This window comes from Condylura cristata, unplaced genomic scaffold, assembly GCF_000260355.1.
Source record: "Condylura cristata isolate star-nosed mole 26May11 unplaced genomic scaffold, ConCri1.0 scaffold00010, whole genome shotgun sequence".
Classification (NCBI taxonomy): domain Eukaryota; kingdom Metazoa; phylum Chordata; class Mammalia; order Eulipotyphla; family Talpidae; genus Condylura; species Condylura cristata.
In genome coordinates, this window is record NW_004567111.1 from 55,058,196 (window position 1) to 55,080,508 (window position 22,313).

The following is a 22,313-nucleotide window of genomic DNA, read 5'->3' on the forward strand; positions in this document are numbered from 1 at the left end:
ATCTTGATGTCACATGTGGCTGCCCCACCAATTTACAAAATTTACTCTTGCATTTTCACACCAGAACCACAAATCTTGCAGTGTTGTGGACTGCTTGAAACGTCACTATAAAGTTACAGTAAAGTGAGCACATCAACATCTCACAATTGTTTCTGCTTTTAAACTGGCAGCAGTAGGAACTGCTGATGAGCTGATCCAGGCAGGTCCCTCAGTAATTCAACACTCAGTCGAAGGTGGCCTTGAAAACCTTTTTGGTTAAGCAATAAGCATTTTATCAACCCTACTTTTCTATGCCATTTCTTTACGATCTACCTTTGGTGCTAGACTTTCTTTAATCATCCAAGTTACAGTGCAAAATTATACTTCAAGACACATGATGCTAACACTTATTACTTGTGTGTTAAAACGTGAATGTTTTATGCATAGCAAAATAAGTATGAATCCAAGAAAATAATTGTTCACAGTTTATCTTCAAGTTTAATATATATATATATATATTTTTTTTTTTCATCACAACTATTTACACATAACTTTGGGGTGCTCTCTTGAGTCAGTCAGTTCATTATATCAGGGGACAACAAAGCTGCTGGAATGTAGGAAACTGGATGGAATGCAGAAATATAAATAAGACCAATGTTCCATAAACCAAAGTGTCAAAAATGCCTCCCCAGGAAACAGTTCTTGTCACAGAAGCACCTGTTTTATGCTTAGTTTTTTTTTTTTTTTCTGAGTCAATACATCAGAAAACATGATTTCTGAGACCTAGAACTACTGCACACCAAAGAGGATAGAAAACAACTCAATATTTATATATTAAAATAAGTGTTTGACCACAAAAAAGCAGTAATAAAATAGTTTCCTAATTTACAATTTGCATCCAAAGGATGAATAACAACTCACTAATAAATAATATTTATATAAATATTTTGTATGTCGAAAATAGATTTTTAAAAGGCAATGGTCTCAAGAAACTTCTTGAAAAATTTGGTGGTGAAAAACCTGATTGATTCCCCCTCCCCACACTAAATACACAATATGAGTTTGGTTTGAATAAAACAAATGCATCTTGCAGCAAAAACAGTTGTGCTTGGAGTTTTGATAATGGCAGTGGGTGAGTGTGGAAGGGTTGAAGGAGGTTGGAAAAGGCATTGATGTGCTGCTTAGTTCTTCATCATCAGCTCCCCTGCTGGTTTCCAGATGAATATCTGCCACATCTTACTGTTGGAGGGAAGTTCTGAAAGTTAGAAAATCTTCCCTTATAGCCTTCCTTCCATGCAATTAGTCAGGGAAGTGACAGGCGGTGAGTGAGAGGATGGGAGAACAGGTGCTGAGAGCAGAGTTCAGGTGCTCTGATGGGAGAAGAGTCTGAGCCGACCCAAAGTAGAGGAGTTGGCCTCATGTGAACAGAGACTTCGTTACCGAGACATCCAGCAAGGCTTGAACGGTAATGCCCACTTTGACCAGGCCTTTCTCTTCAAGGATATGATGGGGTAGACACAGTTTTTCCTAAAAGCAAGAAGAGCACAGCAGAGTTTTAGATGATGAGAAGTCAACCACGAAATCTTGACGGCAGCCAAGCTGTTTACCATACAACTGTCTGGCCGCCTCACCCTGTGCTCCAGCCCTTGCAGACATTTTCTGCATTTACAGAGAAGATAAGGATTCTTCACAACTTAGACTTGTTCCAGAAAGGCTCCCATCATCCTGAAATTTGCAACAGATCTTAAATACATAAGAAAACTTTGCACTAAATAACAGTTCGCTGGAAACCACACACCAAGAACCTACTTGCTTTTATCCCAGTTCTTTTTTACCATGCATAAGTAAAAGTACATTTTCTTCTTAAAAAACTTACATCTTTGCAAAGGACAAGTGCAAAAAGCCTCTTAAACATTTTCAAGGAAGTCAAATATTCCTTTACACAGACCACACATCATTCTACTGACCATAACCCTTGACTTAACTCATCATATTTTCCACAATCTTCAGAATGGATGCATGGTGATGGGCCGGTGTCCTGTCTTCATGGTTTGTGACAGCCTTATTAATGAGTACTTTAATCATGGCCTTCAGAGGCCTCTCTTTTAAGGACACAAATGAAATGAAAATGACACAAATTATCTTATTACTTTCTCAAGTTTTTTTTTTTTTTTTTTTCTGGGAAATGTCCAGCATATACAACTCAAAGAAAATACTTGATGCAAAAATTGTAATGTATAGACAGGCCTTTTCAAACAGTTTATAAAATAATTCAACAAAATAATTTCACACCTTCATCATCTGGTCCTGGTATAACACTATTCAAGGGAATCTCCTTCCAGATTGGACTGGAAAAGCCTCCAACAGCACTTACCCTCACTTGCTTGGCCCTCACTTACCCCATGATGGTGTTTTCCCCACAGCCTAAAAACTGCCGATCAAATGAAATCTTAAATGGGATCTACATCACACCTTGGGTGGAGGAAACGCTGCTTAACATGAAGCCAACAGGGTCTCTGGACAGACAGGTTCTTTGCACAAGATCCTTGCTCGGGGAGCCAGAGCTTCCAGCCCTTTCAATGTAGGAGTTCTCCATAAGCTGCCAGGTCCAGAGGCTCCACTCTTCAAATGCTGTTCCAAGGGCGCGCCATGAGATCTCCAGTCACTTATTCCCATGCTTCAAACCATCGTTTTCCTACACTCTCTCAACCATCTTACTACTCCTCAACCCTCAATTGTGGCAAGTTCAAAGACTCTAAGATGCTGACTCCAGGTATGAAGAAACAAAACAGTGACTCTTGAAGCACAATTTTAAGCCATTACTTCATGAAGATTCAAAATAGAATCATCTCTGCCAGTGGCCTGTTAGGTGGGCATGCAAGGTCATGCTGCTTGGCCACTTAGCAGCTAGTATCAGCCTGAGAAAAGGGATGCGAGGCCCTGTGTGGGAGCTGTGCCCCAGGGAAGAGCTGCAGTCGCTGCCTTCCTGGCACACAGATTTGCGTGTGTGTGGTTTCGAGACAGCGTCTACCACAGGCTTGTGAAGTCACCTGACTCTGGCCTTTCGCTGCTGAGGCTGGTTCCCGCAATACACAAATCAACACCTGACTTGGTAGGAAATTATAAATGGGTACTGGTTATAGTTAAGCACAAGGCACTGTTTTGTGAGGAAATAAATCTTCACTTTATACCATTTGCTGAAATAAATCTTATATTAAAGAGTTGAATGTGAAGGAAAAAAAGCTCCCAATAAAATATAATTAGCATTGTCTCTGGTAAATGGGGGAAGAAGAATTTTCTAAACTTAAAAAGTGATTTTTAAAAAAAATGACAAGGGAAAAAATAAAAGTAATTGATTCCCTAAACATTTAAAACTTTTATGTATCTAAAAGAAAGGAAACCCAAATTAAAGGTAAACTGACAAGCTGCTAAAAAGTATTTGCGTTAAATTACAAAGGATTCTACATTACACTAAGCTTATTAACAAGTTAGTCCAAACACTGACTCAATACTAAGAGATCAACAAAACACTGAACAAGGAAGAGCTTTGTTTTGTTTAATGAGGTGTTTGCCCATGGCATTTTGAATGACATTTTGTGTCTTGACTTCACTGTTTATGTTTAATCGCAAAACTTCTGAATTCTTTTATTTCCACAGAGCCTAATTTCTGTGTACAGTACAGCCTTTTTAGGGGCTTGCTGAGGTTTCCAGCTAGAAGTCACGACTGGGGAGAGCCTGGGGCTGGAGAAGAACAGGATGGGAAGGTATTGAGACCTCAGCCTCCTGCTAACAAAGCTTTCACACTGCTTAGCAGTCATCCTCTGTCCCAGGCCTTTATTTCCCCCAGCACTTATCATTTTCCTTGTCTTCTCATTTCTAAACCAGGTAGACAGTCAGAAACGCCACCATTACAGGGGTCTCCCTGGTGGTGCAAAGGTTTAATTCTCAGCACTATGAAGCTATCAGCAGCTACTACAGCACGTTGAATCCCCTGACAGGGAGATGACCCTTCCCGTTTCACTGACTGCTCCACTCAGCAGTGTAATTCAGTAGATCTGCCTGTTCTGCTCCCTACTCTGTTTCTGGTGAGTCTGCTCAGCTCCGTACCTCGGGCCTGTATTCTACGTAAAAATAAATAAAATCTTAAAAAAAAAGCCACAATTACAGCTGGCAATGAAGACATAAAACTTTACCCCTTGTTTCCTCCCTGACTTTCATTCAGTTGCCTAAGAGAAGCCCAGAGGTGCTGTCAGATTTCTTTGATGGGGTCACAAGTACTTAAGAATATTAGCATAAGCTAATGGGAACCTTGCAAAAACACGCCTGTCCCAGTTATTCTATTCTATCACAGGGCTAGGATGCAGAATCTGATGGGATTTACAAATTGAGCCTCTAATTGGTAAAATGAGCAAAGGGAACCTGCCAAAAATGAATGAGTAGAGAGATTGGCCAGAGGCCATTGTCCACCACACTGATACTGCCACTATGTATCCTGTGGAGGAGGGAATCCCTGACTGGATGAGAAATGGCAAACCACTTCACCTTATGTATAATGAACATGGAAGGAAGATTCACTGCATTCATACTGACTTAACATGCATGCATTTACATTTCATTGCCGTAAGATCATAGTGGCTTTCATGGGCAATGTGGCTAAAGTCTGCTCTACTGTACTTCCTAATTTATTTTGTTGTTTCTTTTTGAAGCACACAGCAGAGTCACAAAGCAGTATCCTGCAAGAAAACAGTGTTTCTGGTGTCATTTGAAGAATGAGAGCCTTGCGCTTCTCTGCCAATTGTGGACCCGATTAGTGGCACTCACCCACCTCTCTTGATCCACAGCAAACAGGACTGAAAGGGCAGGCAAGCTATAAAGACTAAATGTTTCCAGGTACTTCCTATAAGCCTGGCACCAATGCTGAGGGTTTGTAGCGGTTAGTTTCTCTAATAATAATCTGTAGTGTCTTTTACAGATAAGAACACTGAGACAGAGTTTAGGTAACACCTAATTCTGACAGCTGGCTAAGTATTGGCACCGGATTTGAACATGTCTCTTGTGTAGACTGGGGCTCTTTCCATGACAGACTACTTTCCATAGACTCCTTAATCAACAAGTGACAACATTAATTGCATGCCCGAGATGGAAGAGGCCTTTGCAGCTTCAGAGGCCTACCCTACCACAAGTGACATCAGGGGGGAGTTCTTTATGCTCCCAACCAGCCATACACTTCCCTCCAGGTCAGCTGTCAAACTAAACAGCAGTCATGCACATCAGCATGATTCATTTTTCCCAGTCTGTTTCTAATGTAAAGTCCTGATAGTAAATTGAGCAAACGTTAAAACTGTTTCCATCATTTTCATGAAAGAAAGTTCCAAACTCCAGATCTGCTACAAAAAAGTAATTTGAGGGTCAGAACCTCCAAGTGAAATGGAAACACATTCAAGTCTTTTTTTTTTCTTTTAAAGATTTATTATGCACATCCAATCCTTACAGACCAAGAAGGGCTTCTTGTCACACTTCAGCTGATTCTCTGCTTTCCAGTGATGCTAACTTCTAGTGCTTCCTGTCCAGTTCTCCACATCTGCCACCTCTTCATTCACCTCCCCAGTCTTGTCCTCTGTAGCTAGCTACTCCTTCACCTCTTTTAGGCCTCAGTGTGAACACCATGGTTCCAGAAAGCCACACAGACTACCCATTCCCCCATGCAGTCAGCTCCCCTTCCCATGTGGTCACAGAAGCCTTTACCTGGCCCACCCAAGCCCTTATCACAGGAAATTCCTACCTATCCACTAGATCTATTAAGTCAGGGTCCAAAAACTATGGCCTGCAGGCTGATGTAGCCCACAGCATGTTACTGTAATTAGTTTTTCTAGAACACAGTTAGACCTATTCATCCAAGAACTGACTATGGCCACTTTTCACATGACGGCAATAGAGCTTCAAAATCTGAACAGATACCATAAGGCCCAGAACACTTAAAATATTTATTTGGCACTTTACAGAGAGATTCTACAGATCCCTAGTCTAGACTAGTAAGTATTGATATTTTGAGTATAGGGCCATGTGTCATGGCCACCATTTTTATCCCCAAGGCCAAAATGGGGAGATCAAGAGTGTACATTCAGTGTTTGAGGAAAGAATGAATGAGCACATAAATGGGGAGCCAATGCACCCAACCCTGAGTGTCTTAACAAAGGAAAAAAGCACATTCTGCCATGTATATATGATTGTTTACTGAGAACTAATTTTAATCTGAGGCCTATATTTAAAAACCAAATATCCTGAAATAAAGTCACATTAAATACTTCTCACCAGGCCCCAAGCCGCTTGAAGGCTACCAAGATTTTAACTCATTTTTCCTGGAATTTAAACGACCCTTGTTGGTAAGCCAGTTCCTTATCACAGGAATCAGAGTTGATTTTTGACAGCTAACTCAAACTACTGTGGACTAAGTTTGATTTCTTACTAAATAAAATGGCATCAGGGCATCAAGTAACTTTAATTAGTCTCACTGATGGAATTATTCCTTTTCAGTTGTCTTACTTTTGAGTTGTGTGGTGTCCTATCCACTCACCCCATTTCCTATGTGTTTTTTCCCCAGGACAGTGAGCTACATACAAACTACAAATGCTTAGGGAGAAGCAACTGGTGGCAATTAGTTGTCACACATTGTGGAAATCCTGGCACCGAACAGTGAGTTGCCACCAACTGAAGGAACAGAATTTTCTATTTGAAATAGACCTTCTTATTAAAAAAAAAAAAAAGTAAATAAAGACTTGCTTCTTCTTCTTCTTTTTTCCCTGAGGGATTAAAAGGGAAGAGTCCTAAAAAGTGACCTTTCTTGTGAGAGAAAGGAGACTCAGTGTGCTCGGTAGACAGCCCACTGCCTCCCAGAGGGCGAGCAGCAAGACTAGGACTTCCTGAGCTAATTGCTGTGCAAGCACCCTGTGGAGAACCATGCAGAGGTTTAATATCCTGAATAGAAATCACCAGCTTGACAAAGGGCAAGTCAACTCATTCGAATTTTAGCCTAAAGGGCTAAATTAATTATATTCTGCCAGTTGCCATACCAGTTGATGAACAAATACCATCCAACGAATCCCCAGAGGAGCAGCAGTATGTCAAGATGCAGACACATTAATAACATGAGAAACCAAAACTTATCCGGAGAATACTCTGGATGCCAGAATTGAAATGTGAAAGTAGCTAAAGTTGCACTGAAAATGAATTCTGATCTCACATAATTGTTCTACTCAGCTTTTATTGACAGGATTCTCCTTCAGATGGCCATCCCATAAGTCATCACTTTTCTTCCCTTTTGCCCCCTACAAAGAAGATGCAAACCAAACAGTGGTGATGATAAAAGGGGAAGCCTCACACACACTGCAAGAATGGAACTGTTGAGAGTTACTCTGCACACGCACAGACAAATGTATTGATGGGGAGATAAAAACTTGGAATAATCACCCAAAATGTGTTTATTAAGCAACTTATAGCTAGGGTGCTCATTAGTCATTGTACACAGGGATTTTATTTGTGTTACAGAATAAAGAGTACATGATTGGACTAAAGGTAATTCAGTACATCTACCAGTTACTTATACACAACTGAGGTTAGTTAGGTAACTTCCACAGTCTGTATTTCACCAGTCAAGACAAAGTTGGGGGGCTTGGGGGAGGAGGATAAAGCTCAGTTCATTCAAGATACTATCATGTAAAGAATATTTCCTGTTAGGAAATCTGATATGATTTAACAGCAAAGACTCTTTATAAATATACTCTTTAAACATGTGGGTTTTCCATATTCTCAAGTCCCCTGGATTTATGGAAATGTTCAGAAAAATAAGATCATCTTCTTACTAGCCATTTATGATGGCTACTTGCAACTTAGTAAACGAGAAATTTATCTTGAGGGAATTAATTCTAAATTCTATCAGCTTCCCAATATAAGAAGCAGTATTTGGCAACTAGATGTAAATCTAAGGGAAGACTGTCTACACCTGGGAGCAGGACCTTCTCATATAATACGAAGACATCCCACACCAGGAATACCCTGACTTCAATAAGATTCTAACTGTTTTTTTTTCTTTTAATTTGAAACTGATCACATTATTCCCAAAACAAATATAATATATAATCTTCACAGTTTGCTTAAAAATAAAGTAAATTGGCAGTAAATTCACTGGAAATCAAAGGCTAAGTGGAAATTTCAAGTACTAGAGAAACTTCATTTAAAATGAGGGCAATCCCATTACTGCCTTCTGACATAGAAATCCACGCTCCAGGAACAAGACTGTTCCATGCCTCATGACTTTATTTGAAAATGAATAAACAGTCAAATTCATCATATTTTGGTCTTGTAGTTATGATGTGATGTAGCGAAAAATCAAAACAACCCACTACATTACTTAAATATAGAAATCCTTTCTTGGTTTTCCTTAGTCTCAGAGTAGACCTAACAAAAAGTAGGACAGAAAAACAGCTGTGCAAGCGAATCCACCAGGCGGCGCTCTAACAGCAGTAGACCCTTCTCCAGCACCCCTTCTGCACAGCTTTGCCACATGCAGCAGGGCAGAGGGGCTCCCTCAGGGTGGAAGTAGGTGGCAGCCTCCCTGGTGCCCTACTGAAGGGCACAGGGTGGACTCTGATCGAATGGTCAGCAAAACATTCTCCAGATAGTATTTTTCAATTCTGTCAACAGAGGTATTATTGAGGTCTTTTAGAGACCAAGTAAACCCCAAATATTGGCTTTCTGTGTCTTCTGCAAGGTGGCCCCTGCACAGCTCCACTACCCACTCCTGGATTAGAATTTGACTTAATATTGGCCCAAAGGAAAGATTTTCATATGCTAAATCCCCTCTGCTCCTGTTCTGGAACCTTCTCCCACTGTACCCAGGGCAGATACAAGCTCACTGGGCGAGAGAGAAGAGACCTGCATAGCACTGCTGCTGGCACTATGAGGATGAGGAAGCATGAGGATGGATACCTTCCCCCTCTCTTTTCTGTGACAGAAATTATTTTATGGGAACTGTATCCTATAAAGTTTGTGCTTCTGGAAAATCTGACTTGTAAGTGTTCAGCTTCAGAGCTTGAGAAGTTACTGGAGAGATGACAGGGATGGAAGTTTGCAAGGCAAACACTCAAATGGAGGAAGAGCCTGTGATAGCCAGGGTGATGGAGCAGTAGATGCACATGCACTTAGGTGGACAGAGCATTCCAGCAGTAAGTTATATAGATCAGCACTATAAAGAGAATATGGACAAGAAAGAAGCTTATAAGGTCCCTGGAGCGGAGGGCAGAAGTTGATTGTGGGGGTTTCTCCCTGAGTGCCAGCAGAGTGTCAACAGTCTTTCGAATGTGACGAAAATCCAAGTGCAGGATGTCATACGGAGAGCAGAGGTCAGCCTATTCCGAGGGCAGCCATTAGAACAGAAAAAGACAGTGCATACAATTAAAAATACACAGAAGAACAGCTGGAAAGAAGCACACATTTTTGGTTACTAGCAAATGGCAAAGGAAATCCTTTATTTCAAGCAGGTAAAACCCATTCCACCATCAAAAATATTTCAATTCCATTACAAAAGAAAAGTGGCATACCCAACATGTCTTATTGAAATTGTACTAAGAAAAAATATAAATTGTCCAGTTTAATCCCCATCCCACATCTTTACCATTCTCTTAAATGTATTGGTCTATGAAGAATGAATATAATATGTATTTCTCTCTGAAAGGTAACATACATATCAAATTTATTTTTGTTTTAGGATTGCTGATAAACTCTGGCAAATACTAGTTCTAATTATGTCCCTACATGTATAAGAAAATAAATTAGCACATTAAATTTCCTATTTTTGCAACTATACTTAATAGTATCAAGAGCCTTCTTAGATAAGTAAATATAACAAAGTGCATTCCAAGGTAGGGTTATTATATAGATTGTTGCACCACTAAACAGTTGTGGGAGTGGGCACCCCCATTTTTGTCTACTTGATAGTTGCCGTATAAGGAAGCAAAACTCTTATCAACTAAATACAACCATAAAATGCTCAGTTGTATTAATTGATGTCTAGATGCCTACTGCTATCAGAAAGCAATTTTCTGATCATGAAATTTCTGAACCAGAAATAACCACAGCATAGAATTAATAATGACTTTAAATGATATGTCAGTATGATAGAAAAACTGTGGTTTTTGAACAAGCACTGAACATAGCTGTGATTCATTTCACAAGTGCAGTTTTATTTCCAAATCATGTAAAGCGTTTAAAATATAGTTAACATGTATTTCATAACATATGTTTGCTACAATATTGCTTTGGTTCAGCAAATGAATGATGAGTCCAACACAGAGATTGTTTTGTATCCTCTGAAGTTAGCTTGATGTCCTCAGGTAAGTAGTAATACCACAATATCAAGTGGTCTCAATAAGCTTAAACAAATTCCAATTTTATTTTAATATATGAAGGTAAAGATATTCTTTAAAGCACTTTACAGATATTAACGAACTACTTTATAATAGCAGACAGTATATCCTTTCTCAGTGGATTTGGAGAAATCAAGCTATTATTTTCCCAAGTTTTAAAACAGCTACACAGAGATTGCACTTCATTGGAGAAAGACGCTGGTCAAGGATCAACAGATAGGGAAACATCTACAATTAAAGTTTTCTATTGCAATAAGAATTTTCTATTGCAATGCTGTGCTTAACCAGTGAAATCTGAGCAAAGCAGACAGAAAACAGAAGGCATTTACAAACTGAAATGTGATTTCGACAAAGTGGTATTTCTGTGTTAAGGAAAATCATTAAATCTCCAGCAAACATGTCAACACATTTCCCAGAACCCTATGGAAAATGTTCATTCTGCTTCACAGCAAGTCTATCAAAGAACTCAACTCAGATGGCCTTAGCGGCTCTCGGTATGCTAACTAGTAGTACACCCCTATGCTGGGAGCTAACAAAGACCATTCTTCCCATCCTGGAAATAATTCCATATGTCACATTATCTGGGCTTGATTCAGATTAAACTGGGTAGAATCTGAGATAATAGTCTATGATGGTTTATTTAAATTAAATTACGATCTCTGAAGGAAAGGCATGGGTTGAAGATTGTCTGGTGGCAAAAATTGGAATCACCTTGATGTGTCGAGTGTGGGCCACAGTGGCCTCCAGGTTTGCTCTCAGAGACACCCCCACCCCTACCTAACCCACAGCTCAGCTGTTAGATCAGCCAGGCTCTGCAGGGTCCTTGATGGAAACCAGGGCTAAAACTGCTAAGGGAACCTGGGATTTTTCTGACCCTCAGGCTTTCGAAATTCCATTCTTAATGAAAGGGACTTAGAGGTTATATTTTCCTCTTAAAATTAAAATAAAATACTAAAGAGGAAGGAAATGTAAAGAGGCAAAATCTTAGCACATATTACAGAGCATCAAGGCTTCTGAAAAACAGTGACTGCACTCAGGAGTCCCCAGAGCAAGTGCTGTGGTAATGCACATGACAGTGAACGGAAATTACAATCACCAGAGGTTAATGGATTCTCTTATAGTCAACACAAAAGACAGACTGAGATTACCATAAAGATTCCTCCAATGCTACAGACACAAAGGGAAATGCACATAGATCTGACAATGGTCTAGTTTATAGACACTCAGACTGTAATACAGTTTGAATCCTAAGAGATTTGCGATATATATAATATATTCAATATATTTGAAGTTAATTTCAATGTTCAGAGAAAATATCTTACAAACTATTTTCTAAATTGAAAATATGTTTGCTCAGGACTGTTGGTCATTGTTATGAGAATTGAAAGCCCTAGCTGATAAGGAGTAACTTGATCTGGAGGGGAGGATTTTCAGTTGATTTCTCTAAACATACAAGAACTGACTGCCAATTTCATAAACTCACAGGATAATCCTATCAGTAGGCAAATTTATCTAAAATTCTAATTTAAAACTTTTTGAAGACGCTGCTTCTAAAATGTCTATTTTCAACCATGCACTTCTAAAAGGCTTTCAGAACACTGACCAGATGTGACTGGGCATGACCTTGCCACCAGGACACGAGTGGGAAAGGATTTCTCCAGGAATGATACACACATACTACCTATGAAAACATGGTTGCTTTCACAAGCCAGAAGCTAGTTCATTTGAATAAATATTGAATTTAAATTTGATGTCAATAAAATGTTAAATGTATCAGTCTCCATCTCTGATTGGCAACCTCAGTATCAACCAGTATCTATGAAAAATTGGCCCAGAGAGAAGGAATTTACTTTTCCAAGTCTTCCAATGACAGAAATAGTCATTTCAGTGTATTGAATTCTTTGAATAAAAAAGATTTAAGTCAGCTACATAACTATAATTTTCTAAACTTTCACAGCAGGTACAAAATTAGGAAAAAATTATCACTATTACTTTCAAATATAATATCGCATTATAAAAGGCAACAAAACGGGAAAGGTGCTGAAAAGACTTGGCCAGAAATCAGCTTATACTGATAGAGTCATTGCTAGCATCTGAAACTGGTTTTGAAACTCAACCTGGAGGCTGTAGTGGCTGGGGATGCCAAGCCACCTGCCCTGCGCACACAGACGCACCTCAGGGGGAGCTCACAGCCTCAGGCTCTGCATTAGCAGACGGGCAGGGAGTAGCCAGGGCTGCCAGGCGTCTACGCCTCAACCAAGTCCTGCCCGGACTCCTCTAATTCCTTTCTAGAGACAACAGTGATGATGAAGGGCTAGGAAGTGCCCTCCTTTTATAAAGAGGACAAATCTGCTAAATTAATGACCTTGTTCTTACAAAGGCCTGAGACTTTTGCAGACAACTTAACTAAAATTGAATGGAAATCATACCCTGGTGAACCAAATCATGTTTTTTTTTCTAATATGTTTGATGCTTCATAATTGAGATTCCTCTTAAGCTAAGACAATACTAATAAGAGCCCTAAAAAACCCCTAAATTTGGATCAATTTGTAAATACCCAAAAGCTAAGAAGGAATCCTTTACATCAAGGATAGAAACCAGGGATGAACAAACCAAGAAAAGTCTAAGGAAGCTTCATTGTGACGATAGTGTCATCACCCCAACGCTTAAACCAGAACTGAATTCTTGAGTGGAACACAGCATGTATCGTGAAAGTGTGGAAACCCAGTTAAAGGCTGTGATTTTCAAGAGCGAGTCATCAGTTCTACCCAGAGGTCGAAGGTGGCTGTGTAGTTAACTGAATACTGATATCAGTACTGCAAGGGCTATGGGATAGTCCCTGTACCATCACCTACTGCCCAGGTTTCTGAGCATGCCATGATGCCTGCAGTCATTCTCCTGCAGCTAAGCAGATGATTGGGGGGGAGGGGGAAGCAACTGTGGAACTGCAGAATGTAGTTATACTTTTGTAGAATATTAAGAGTTCAAAAGAAACCTGAGGAAATGCAGTGATTTTTCAAAGCATGTTTAACAATAGAACACCTTTGCCCCCGTAAAGAAAATTTTAACTGAAAATCTAATATACGCTATGGAACAAAGGAGAAGCTGCTCTGGCTGAAGCTTGTGTGGGAGCTGGCTGGAGCTTCCCCAGGTGACTTTCCTACATCTCCGGCCCTCTTTGGAGAATGCTTAAATCCACTGCTGAAGTTCAGCACCTACAGTTTGCAGGGGAGACAACTCAGCCACAGAGAGGCTATGTGTGTGCTAGAAAGGGGGTAGGCTCTTGATTCTGACAGTCCTGAGTGCACATGCCCAGCTCTGCTACTGGACACTCTGAATGTGAGCTTAGCAAATACTTCAACTTCTCTGGATTCAGTTTCCTCAGATATAAAATAGCTATGTATCTTGGATGTGAGCATTAGAGATGGTGACGTTTAAGGAGTCTGATAACTGGTTTATCTAGTTTTAAGATGTTTACCTCAGGATGTATGACTAGTTAACAGCACAAACCTCATGCATTCTCTTGCTTTACCCAGAGATACTGTTCACTCACTCTCACTCCTCCAGGTTATTTGCATACAACTTGTATCTGATTAGTTGGGCAACTGGTGCCAAAGAGAAAAACAAAAAACAAGAATCCAAGGCACTTGAAATGAGCTGAAATTAGTATATGAAGAAATACCATACCTTACACAGACAAAGACACTTGCGAGCAAGCCTCTGCCTCATCTGAGAATCCTTCAGTGAGGGCAAACATGCCTCCTATCACTCTACTGGAATTTCTCGAGCACCCCATCACCAACTTTCTGTGATGTCATTTCCTTTCTGTCACCAGTGGTCCAAACTCTGTCTATATCCCTGGACTAAGATTCAAGGGTGTGGATGCAAACACCCCAGGTAATGAATGACCAGAGGTCCAGAGTTACCTTACCGTCTACTGTTTACTGTAACCTTTTGCAAATAAACTGAGCTATTCACAGTTATGAAAGCAGTCAATTCCAAGTAGCCAACGCTACTATACCACACAGAACCACTTCACTAGAGCACACATTGAAATGCTTCATGAGCCTTGACCAGCCCTAAGGCAGACACAGCAATTGTGTCCATGGGGAATTCTAAAGGAAATACAAGAAAGTATAACATTGGAACAACTTTGAAATGGTTTCCATCTCATTACATTTCTTTATATGTAGTGATTTAACTCTATCTGTTCAGCTCTTGTATTCCATCTATATCATAAACCAAATGAAAGTAAACTACCAACTCTGACTTTGGCCTGTAGTTTCAAACTGATTTTTCTTTTTTGCAAAGGGCAAAAGTTTTTGGACTAGTCACAGTTGCGACTTTTCAGTCTCTACAGATGACTATTATAATTCATTTAGATATTAGAAATTAAGTGTGTGATAAAAAACAGAACTCTTGCTTTAGGACATGAAAGAGTACATGTAAGTTACAAAAGAAAAGAAAATTTTTCAGGTTAGGAGTAATTAACTATGTTGTTACTAGAAATCAATGAGTATTTTATTATCTAGCTACTAATTTGATGACGACAGGATGAAGTATTATTATAGGTTTTTCAAAGTACCACTCTTTAAAAATTGTAAGTGAATTTCTGCAACTACCTTATGATTATCTTTTCAGTGTAAATCAACAGTTGCAGTGTGCCATATACATTCTCAAAGTACCAACCTTCTTAAGTGCTGAGAGCAATATAACTATCTAAGGGGCAGGAGGTCATGTGACTCCCAATTTAGTATCATAGTTCTAGTTGAAAACATTGCTTTAGTTCCAATTGACTGTGCTGGCACATTCAAGGAGATGGCATGTGACTCTGAATATACAGAAAGATTTGCCTTTCACTTGGTAACTTCTGCTTTTCTACTAGACAATCCCTTCCTTTCCTTCACACACTTTGTTAAAGAAGTTGAATTGCTGCTATCTAACTAACATATTTTTTTCTAGTAGCAATCAATTTAGCATAATCCTAGGGATCAGTAAAATGCTACTGGATTATTCATTAGAGTGGGCCTGCAGGTACAAACACACATAGACACCTGGGCATGTAGACACACACATCAGGGCGACTTGAAAATCCCTTCAGACCTAAAACTTAATTTTAACAATATCAGCAGCTAACACGACACTTCTTATTAAGTATGGTTGAGTGGGACATTGGGAAAAAAACATCATTTGCTCTTTGTAACTCGGTCTTTTCAGCTATTAATGATGGAACATAATTAAGAAACTGGTACATTTTTCTCTGCATACTAATGGTAATTTAATTTCCTTTCCTCCCTTTAAAAGGAAATTATAATTACTAATCTTTACTCACACTAAGTGGTAAAGAGCATTTCCATTTCATTTTTTAACACCATAAGCCGAGACAAGTTTGATGAGTTTAAAAATGTCACAGGGGATTAGGTCATAACTCATCAGTCCTATGTAGTAAAGACACAAATAATTTACCACCTGAAACTTGAAATGATAACTTGATTTACACATAGGAAATTTTATGAGTCTGTGACAGAATCAAATAATCAAAAAAGTATGTGTAGGAGAATTTGCAATTCTTCCTATCTGCTGTGTTTGTATAAATGTTGTCTTCTTTCATTTTTTAATATAATAAACCTCTCTTTTTGGATATAAAAAAAGTTCACAAACATTTTTAGTCAAGAATGTATATACAATATTGAAATGTACACATACAAAACAGACACACAGATTAACACTGAAAGACATCTGAATTGGTCACAAGGACATTTAGTCCATTATATAAAGATTACACTCTTTAAAAAATGAATTTGTAAACCTTTTTTTATTGCTATACATCTGACTTACAGATGCTTTAATAATTATTTTCTTCCAATAAGATACAAAGCCCACAGTCACCTCTTATCTTCAAACTTAATAAGCTAAGGAATAGGAAGAGTGACAAGGAAGGAAGGAGAGGGAGGGAAGAAGGGAGGAAGGGATGGACAAAGGGAGGGCAGATGGAGAAAAGGGAGTGGGAGGGAGAAAAGCCTTTTCAAGTTCCACAATTAAATCATCAGGAGTAGAATTACATTGAAATGTAATTAGTTCTTTCATATACTGAGAAACACATTCTCCTGATAAAGTAGTTACTTTATCCCTGGAACATTAGCAATGATAGAGGAAAATAATAAATACAGTTTCTGTCCATTTCTGCTTATCACATGATGACAAATATGTCACCTTACCCCTAAATTCTCAATGGATTGGCTTTTGTCTCCCCAAGAAATAAATTAACATTGCTATTGCCTACTTCTCTTTAAAAGCCCCAAACCAGCCACTTACTGAGGCTGCCTTTGGGGTTTAGCCTGGGAGATTAAAAAGCAACAAACTATTTTTGGGCTGGCATTAAAGGGTATTTGTCAATTTGATTTAACATGGACCAAAGGGGAAAATATAAATACAAATAACAAATGATAAAACATTACTGTTAGTAATGGTGGTGATCAACATTAATAACATTAATTATAATATTCCTAGAGCTGATATTTTTGATCCGTATAGTTAAAATGAAGCTAGGGAATGAAAATCAACAAATAAGTAGTCAACTACAGGTTAGCTTTGCTTAAGAGCTTTGGATAGAAAACTCCACTAGCTCCAAAATTCTACACTATGGGACTTGGTAAAGGCTCACTTAAGCCTCAGGAATTTCTGTACCTGTACTAGAAAATCAAGCTATTTTTTTTTTTAAGTTTGGAAATTTGCATTTGCTTAAAAATCTTAAAGAAACTATAACCCCTTTTTATTCTGAGAATTGAATATACTGTTAAAATCATCTTAATTTCACTGCAATAGAAAAATTTAAACAAATTTTATAATCTTTCTGATGCTATTCCTCAAGAATGATGCATTGTACAAGGATTCAGTGGGTTCAAGCAAAGATGTTAAATAAAATCTTTACTAAAACATGGTTATTTGGACTAAGGTTGATGTTACCTCTGGCACTCCTAATTTTCGGCATGCTTCCAAAAAGTTTTCCACATTTCTTCTGCATTTTGCCATGCTAAGTTTGGGCTGGAAATATGCAGAAATAATGAATTATTAAAAGAGAAATATTTTAATTATAAGGTTAAATTTTCCTCTCTAATATCACAGACTTTTTCTTCTCCCCACCACCAACCCTTAAGCCCTTTTGACCCATCCTCCCTCTCCCTCCCAGCCTCAGAAACCTCACTTTGTTTATAAATGTCTGTAAGTTTATGATTACTTTGCCTTTGTCAGTACAGTCAGTACATCTGCTATGGTTCCTTATTTTACACATATATATGAAAACATTCAATATGTGACTTTATGTTGCTATAATTGGGAACAATTTTATCTTTCGTTAGAGTTGAGTAATATTGCATTGTGTGAGTATACCGCATCTTTTTTTATCCATTTCTCTATCATTGGGTAGTTAAGGTGCAAAACTAGTTAAATTTTAAACATTGCAGGCAAGACATTTTTATTGGAACAAAAAGCATAAGCAAACAGAAGAAAAACTAACCATAAATGTCTATACAGACATAAGATCTATTAACATTTTAGATTTTATTTATGCAGAAAAGGTATGTGAGTATACGCATATACAAGGAAACACACAAATATGTGTGTGTAATGTATGCATATATGAATGCATGCTTTTAAGTGTTTGGGGTATGTATATTTCTGTGTTTACACACAGACATACACACATACACATACACCTGTATACTCACAACTTTTATGGGAACATACTATTGTGTAAACAGCAGTATTTTAGCTCACCTAAAAATACACCATAAAGATCACCTTTTCCCACATCAGCAAATATGTTTCTATATGAAGGATTAAATTCACTAGGCCAAATAAAGGCCTGTCCATCAAAGCTTAAATTAAAAAGCAGCAGCACACTGAAAATGGTAGGGTGCACAAAGCTTAAATTGTAAAATTGGTCTTTTAATGCCTTTTCATTGTCTTGCTTTGCATTAAAATGCCCTTTTATCTAAATTCTTCCCAATATTTAGTTCTAGATATATCTCATTTTAAATTCCCTAGTTTCTCTAAAACTCATTCTTCAAAGATATTAAAAAAAAAAAAGAAGAAAGAAAGAAACCCTGCAAGATGGGTACAAGTTTCCTAGAAATTTGAATTTCTATAATCCCTCAAATTCCACCTCCTAAGATAGAGGGGAAACTGTGGCAGTGTGGTAGGTCTGCTGGCCAGTCAGTCCCTGGGACGTGAGGCGAGCAGAAGGGTTTCACGGGAGGCTTTCACTCGGCACACCTATTATACAATATTTTATGAATACTATTATCTCAAGACACGGTCTCTGAATTGTGAGAATCTGCTCCAAAATCACTAATGATAACAATGACTTTCGTGTGTGTGTGTATGGCACATGTCACACATCCCGAACACTTGCATTAGGGGGAAGCAGTCACAGAGAGGTAAAATCTGGGCTCTTCATCCAAACCCTACATTCTGTAGTCCTTAAACTTTTCTATCTCTCTAAGTGAATGCTAAATAGTGTAGATGGGATCAGTTCCTTCTTTTCTATTTATATAAATCCTATGTAGGCACCAAAGGCAAGCTTCTGTCTGATTCCCCACCCTCATTTAAATGTTCACAGAACTGATTTTGTAGTCTCTCTTCTGGATGAGAGACACACCTCTCATTCTGAGGTATATAGGCAGGGACACCAGGGGCCAGCCTTATCTATTCTGCAAGGGAGGTAAGCATGTTGAGAGCGCCTTCCCCGTCGTGTCCTCAGTTTCCAATAAATGCTGGAGAACTGATGAATTGATGACGACGGATCAACCTCTCCCTTGACAGAATATTCATGATTTTATATAGAACCTGCATCTTTCCACCCACTGACTAATGAAGGGAAAGATTTCATTTAGAAAAGAAGTCACCAAATCCCCCTCCCCTAAATGTTTCTGAAGACTTCCCACGTTTTGAATAATCCCCTGAGAAATGAATCTGTATGTCTCTAGTTTGAAAACTAGCACTCCAACCAGCTATTGCTTAATTTAATATGACTTCCCTTATATCTAAAACAAATTCTTTTCCTGTCATTTATGTACTAATTTTAAACCTTTCTTTTACTGTGAAAATGTTACTTTCCTCAGACTGTCCGTTTTCTGTGTTTCTAGTGGACCAGACCCCACAAGGTTTGAGCATTGTCCTGGTGACCTTATTAGCAGCTAAAACCAGCAACACTGCTCCATGTCACATAAAACAGTTTGCTCTGTGTAAAAGCTGGGTTCCCTTTATGTGATGTGACCTACCACTGCTGGGGAGGGGACATGGATGCTCGCCACAGAGCGCGGGCGGATGTGGTTCACCAGGTGGCAGAGGACCACGCCGTCCATGAGTGCAGCCCCCAGGTCCTCGTGCAGGGTCACCTTGAGCCTCATCTCGATGCTCTGTGGAGACAATCAGAAGCAAGCCAACTGAAAGGAAAGTACAGATACAAGTGTCTGTGAATTCTGATATCCCATTTGATTATGGGGGGAGAGGATAAGAGCACCTGTAAGACACTGACATTATTCACTGATAAATCTCTTCCAGAGATATAAAGTAGAACATCTTCTGTAGAAAAAAGTTATTTGAGTTGTGCTTAGCATTTTTTAATTTACTGAACATAAAGAGCTAATGGAATGACTTCTTTAGTTCAATGCTGTCTTGATCTTGACCATCAAGATATAAAACCAGAGTTAATTAAAATAAAAACTAAATCCAGCTTGTTCAGTCAGGCTGCAAAAAGCAGAAGTATTAAAGGGATGCTTTTCTCTTAGATTGTGTTTTAGCTGAGAAATAAATTTTCTTAAATAAATAAATACATTTTTCTTCCTCTTTTCAAAATTTAACTTGTTTTCAAATTATATATTCATATGCAGTTATAATAATACAAAGAAATCCCAAGTACTCCCACCCTCCACCTTCCAGGGAGCAACCTGCAAAAGTAGCTACAATATCACAACTGGGACACAGACACTGGCAAAACATTCTCAGCATTACAAAGAAAGATCATCTTGCCTTTTAATAACCACACCCTCTTCTCCCCTACATGCAAGTATTCTTCCACATGCTCTTTTTCCTTTCAGACCTCCCTTGGTATAAATGTTACTATTTTGTTACATTCTGACAGAGGACTTGTTCATTTATTTTCAGTCCTTTACATTTTGTTGTTCAAATCAGATGATTTCTATTCTTTCTTCCAGTCCATTCATTCTCTTGTGTCATCTCCATTCTGATTTTAATTCCATCCACTGGACTTTTTATTTTGAATGATGTATTTTTTTGTTCTGAATTTTTATTAGGTTCTTTCCATTAGACTCCATTATGTCTTCTATTTCCTTGTTATTATTATTCCTTTGGCTGGGGTGTTTCTTCTATTTTATGCTTTGTTTTTAACCATGTTTGTAATTGTTGAATTACATTTTCTCATGCTCGCTTTAAAATCTGTCATAATTGTTATGCCATCTCTTGATTGCTTTTTTTGCATTCAGTTTGAGATCTTCTGTTCTTGGCAGGACAGTGATTTTTGGCTGAAAACTGGACATTTTTGTGTCACGAGACTGGATCTTTTTAAACCTTCTATTTTAAGTGGCTTCTTTGGATACACTGCCGTAGGGAAAGGGGGTTACCACTTTGTTACTACTGAGTGACTTTGCACTTGGTCTCAGTTGTCTAGGGGATGGAAATACAGATTCCCCATCTAGTCTCCATGATGCCAACAAAGCAGATAAGCTCATTCCCAGCTGGCAGTGGAGCAGTGGGGGTGAGCTTCCTGGCTCTTGACTTGGCCTTCTCTGAGTCTAGCCTATACTGTCTTTGCTGGCAAGGATAAGGGTGGGGTCACAGTTTTTCAGAGTGTTTGGCTGGAGTTCAGTGTTCACTGTCTGTAAATTTTCTGTCTTGCTGAGCTGTAATAAGCCTGACATTAGTCACCTTAACACTAAACTGAAACTTAATAATCAGAAAGACCGAGACTTTGAGATGAAATTATTGCACACTTTGAGGGGCATAGCTCAGCTTCTGATGTTACTTTCACAAATCTCTGAAAGTTCACTTTCCATATACTCTGGGTAAATGACGGAAGTGAGACTCCTGGTGTGACTGCTGAATCAACCAACAGTTCTGGAAAGAGGCTCTAGTGTTGCTGATCCTTCCCTCCTGACAACCTGCTAAGCCACATATGAACTGCAACACAAAGAAGCTGACGGATCTTAAGTTAACTTTAAATTACAAGATCCTTTGCTCATATGTAGAACTTGTTGCTATCTAAAACTGTTTGTTTATTTGCTTCCATCTCATTTGTTGTTTCTTCCTGACTGACTGCAGGCTTCAGAAGAACAGAGACCTTTTTACTGTCTCCTCTGCCCATCACCTAGAATACTGCCTGGTGCAGAGTAGTCAGATGTCAATAATCATTTGGTAGTGAAGGAAGATGTAGCATATTTTCTGTCTCTTCCAATAAGTTTGGTCCACAGCTATTGTATTTCTATTTGAACATAAAGAATTTGTTTAGAATTTGTGATGTGTTATCTGTAATAACTAATGCCAATGAATCTGCAGTGCTTAAAAGTCTGTTTTTAAAAAATGTACAAATAGTTGCTTCCATCTGAAAGCTATTATCAGTAACGTATTCCCTGGGTACCTCACGGAGTTGTTCCACCAATTCTTTTTCTTCTCTCAGCTGTTCCATTTTTCTCCGAATTGTAAACTGAGGATCTATAGATTCCAAATTTCTCTGAGGTCTTAGAAACACTATAACAGAGAAAGAAAAAAAAAAAAAAGGCCTTTATAGAGTACCCAGAACTGATTGGCACAGAGAACCATTTGTATTTAATTTGTATTTAAATTAAACACTTTCTTTCTGTGTTAGCTTTAGGATATTTAAAGCAGCATTTTTAT

At 38.6% G+C, this 22,313-nt stretch overlaps 1 protein-coding gene across 3 annotated transcripts in view; it reads right to left on the minus strand.

The window, feature by feature from the left end:
* Positions 1 to 497: 497 nt before the first annotated feature.
* LRCH1 (leucine-rich repeats and calponin homology (CH) domain containing 1) overlaps positions 498 to 22,313 on the minus strand; it is a 187,633-nt gene continuing 165,817 nt past the window's right edge. For 2 of the 3 annotated variants that reach the window (XM_012723254.1, XM_012723253.1), the window contains 4 exons: positions 22,057 to 22,166; positions 19,682 to 19,819; positions 17,367 to 17,444; positions 8,228 to 9,383 (listed from right to left, as the gene is read on the minus strand). In XM_012723254.1, coding sequence (XP_012578708.1) covers positions 9,177 to 9,383; positions 17,367 to 17,444; positions 19,682 to 19,819; positions 22,057 to 22,166 — 533 coding nt within the window. In that variant the 3' untranslated portion in view covers positions 8,228 to 9,176. Of the gene's footprint in view, positions 1,507 to 8,227; positions 9,384 to 17,366; positions 17,445 to 19,681; positions 19,820 to 22,056; positions 22,167 to 22,313 lie in introns of those variants that run through there. The other variant, XM_004680260.2, reaches the window with a different exon arrangement.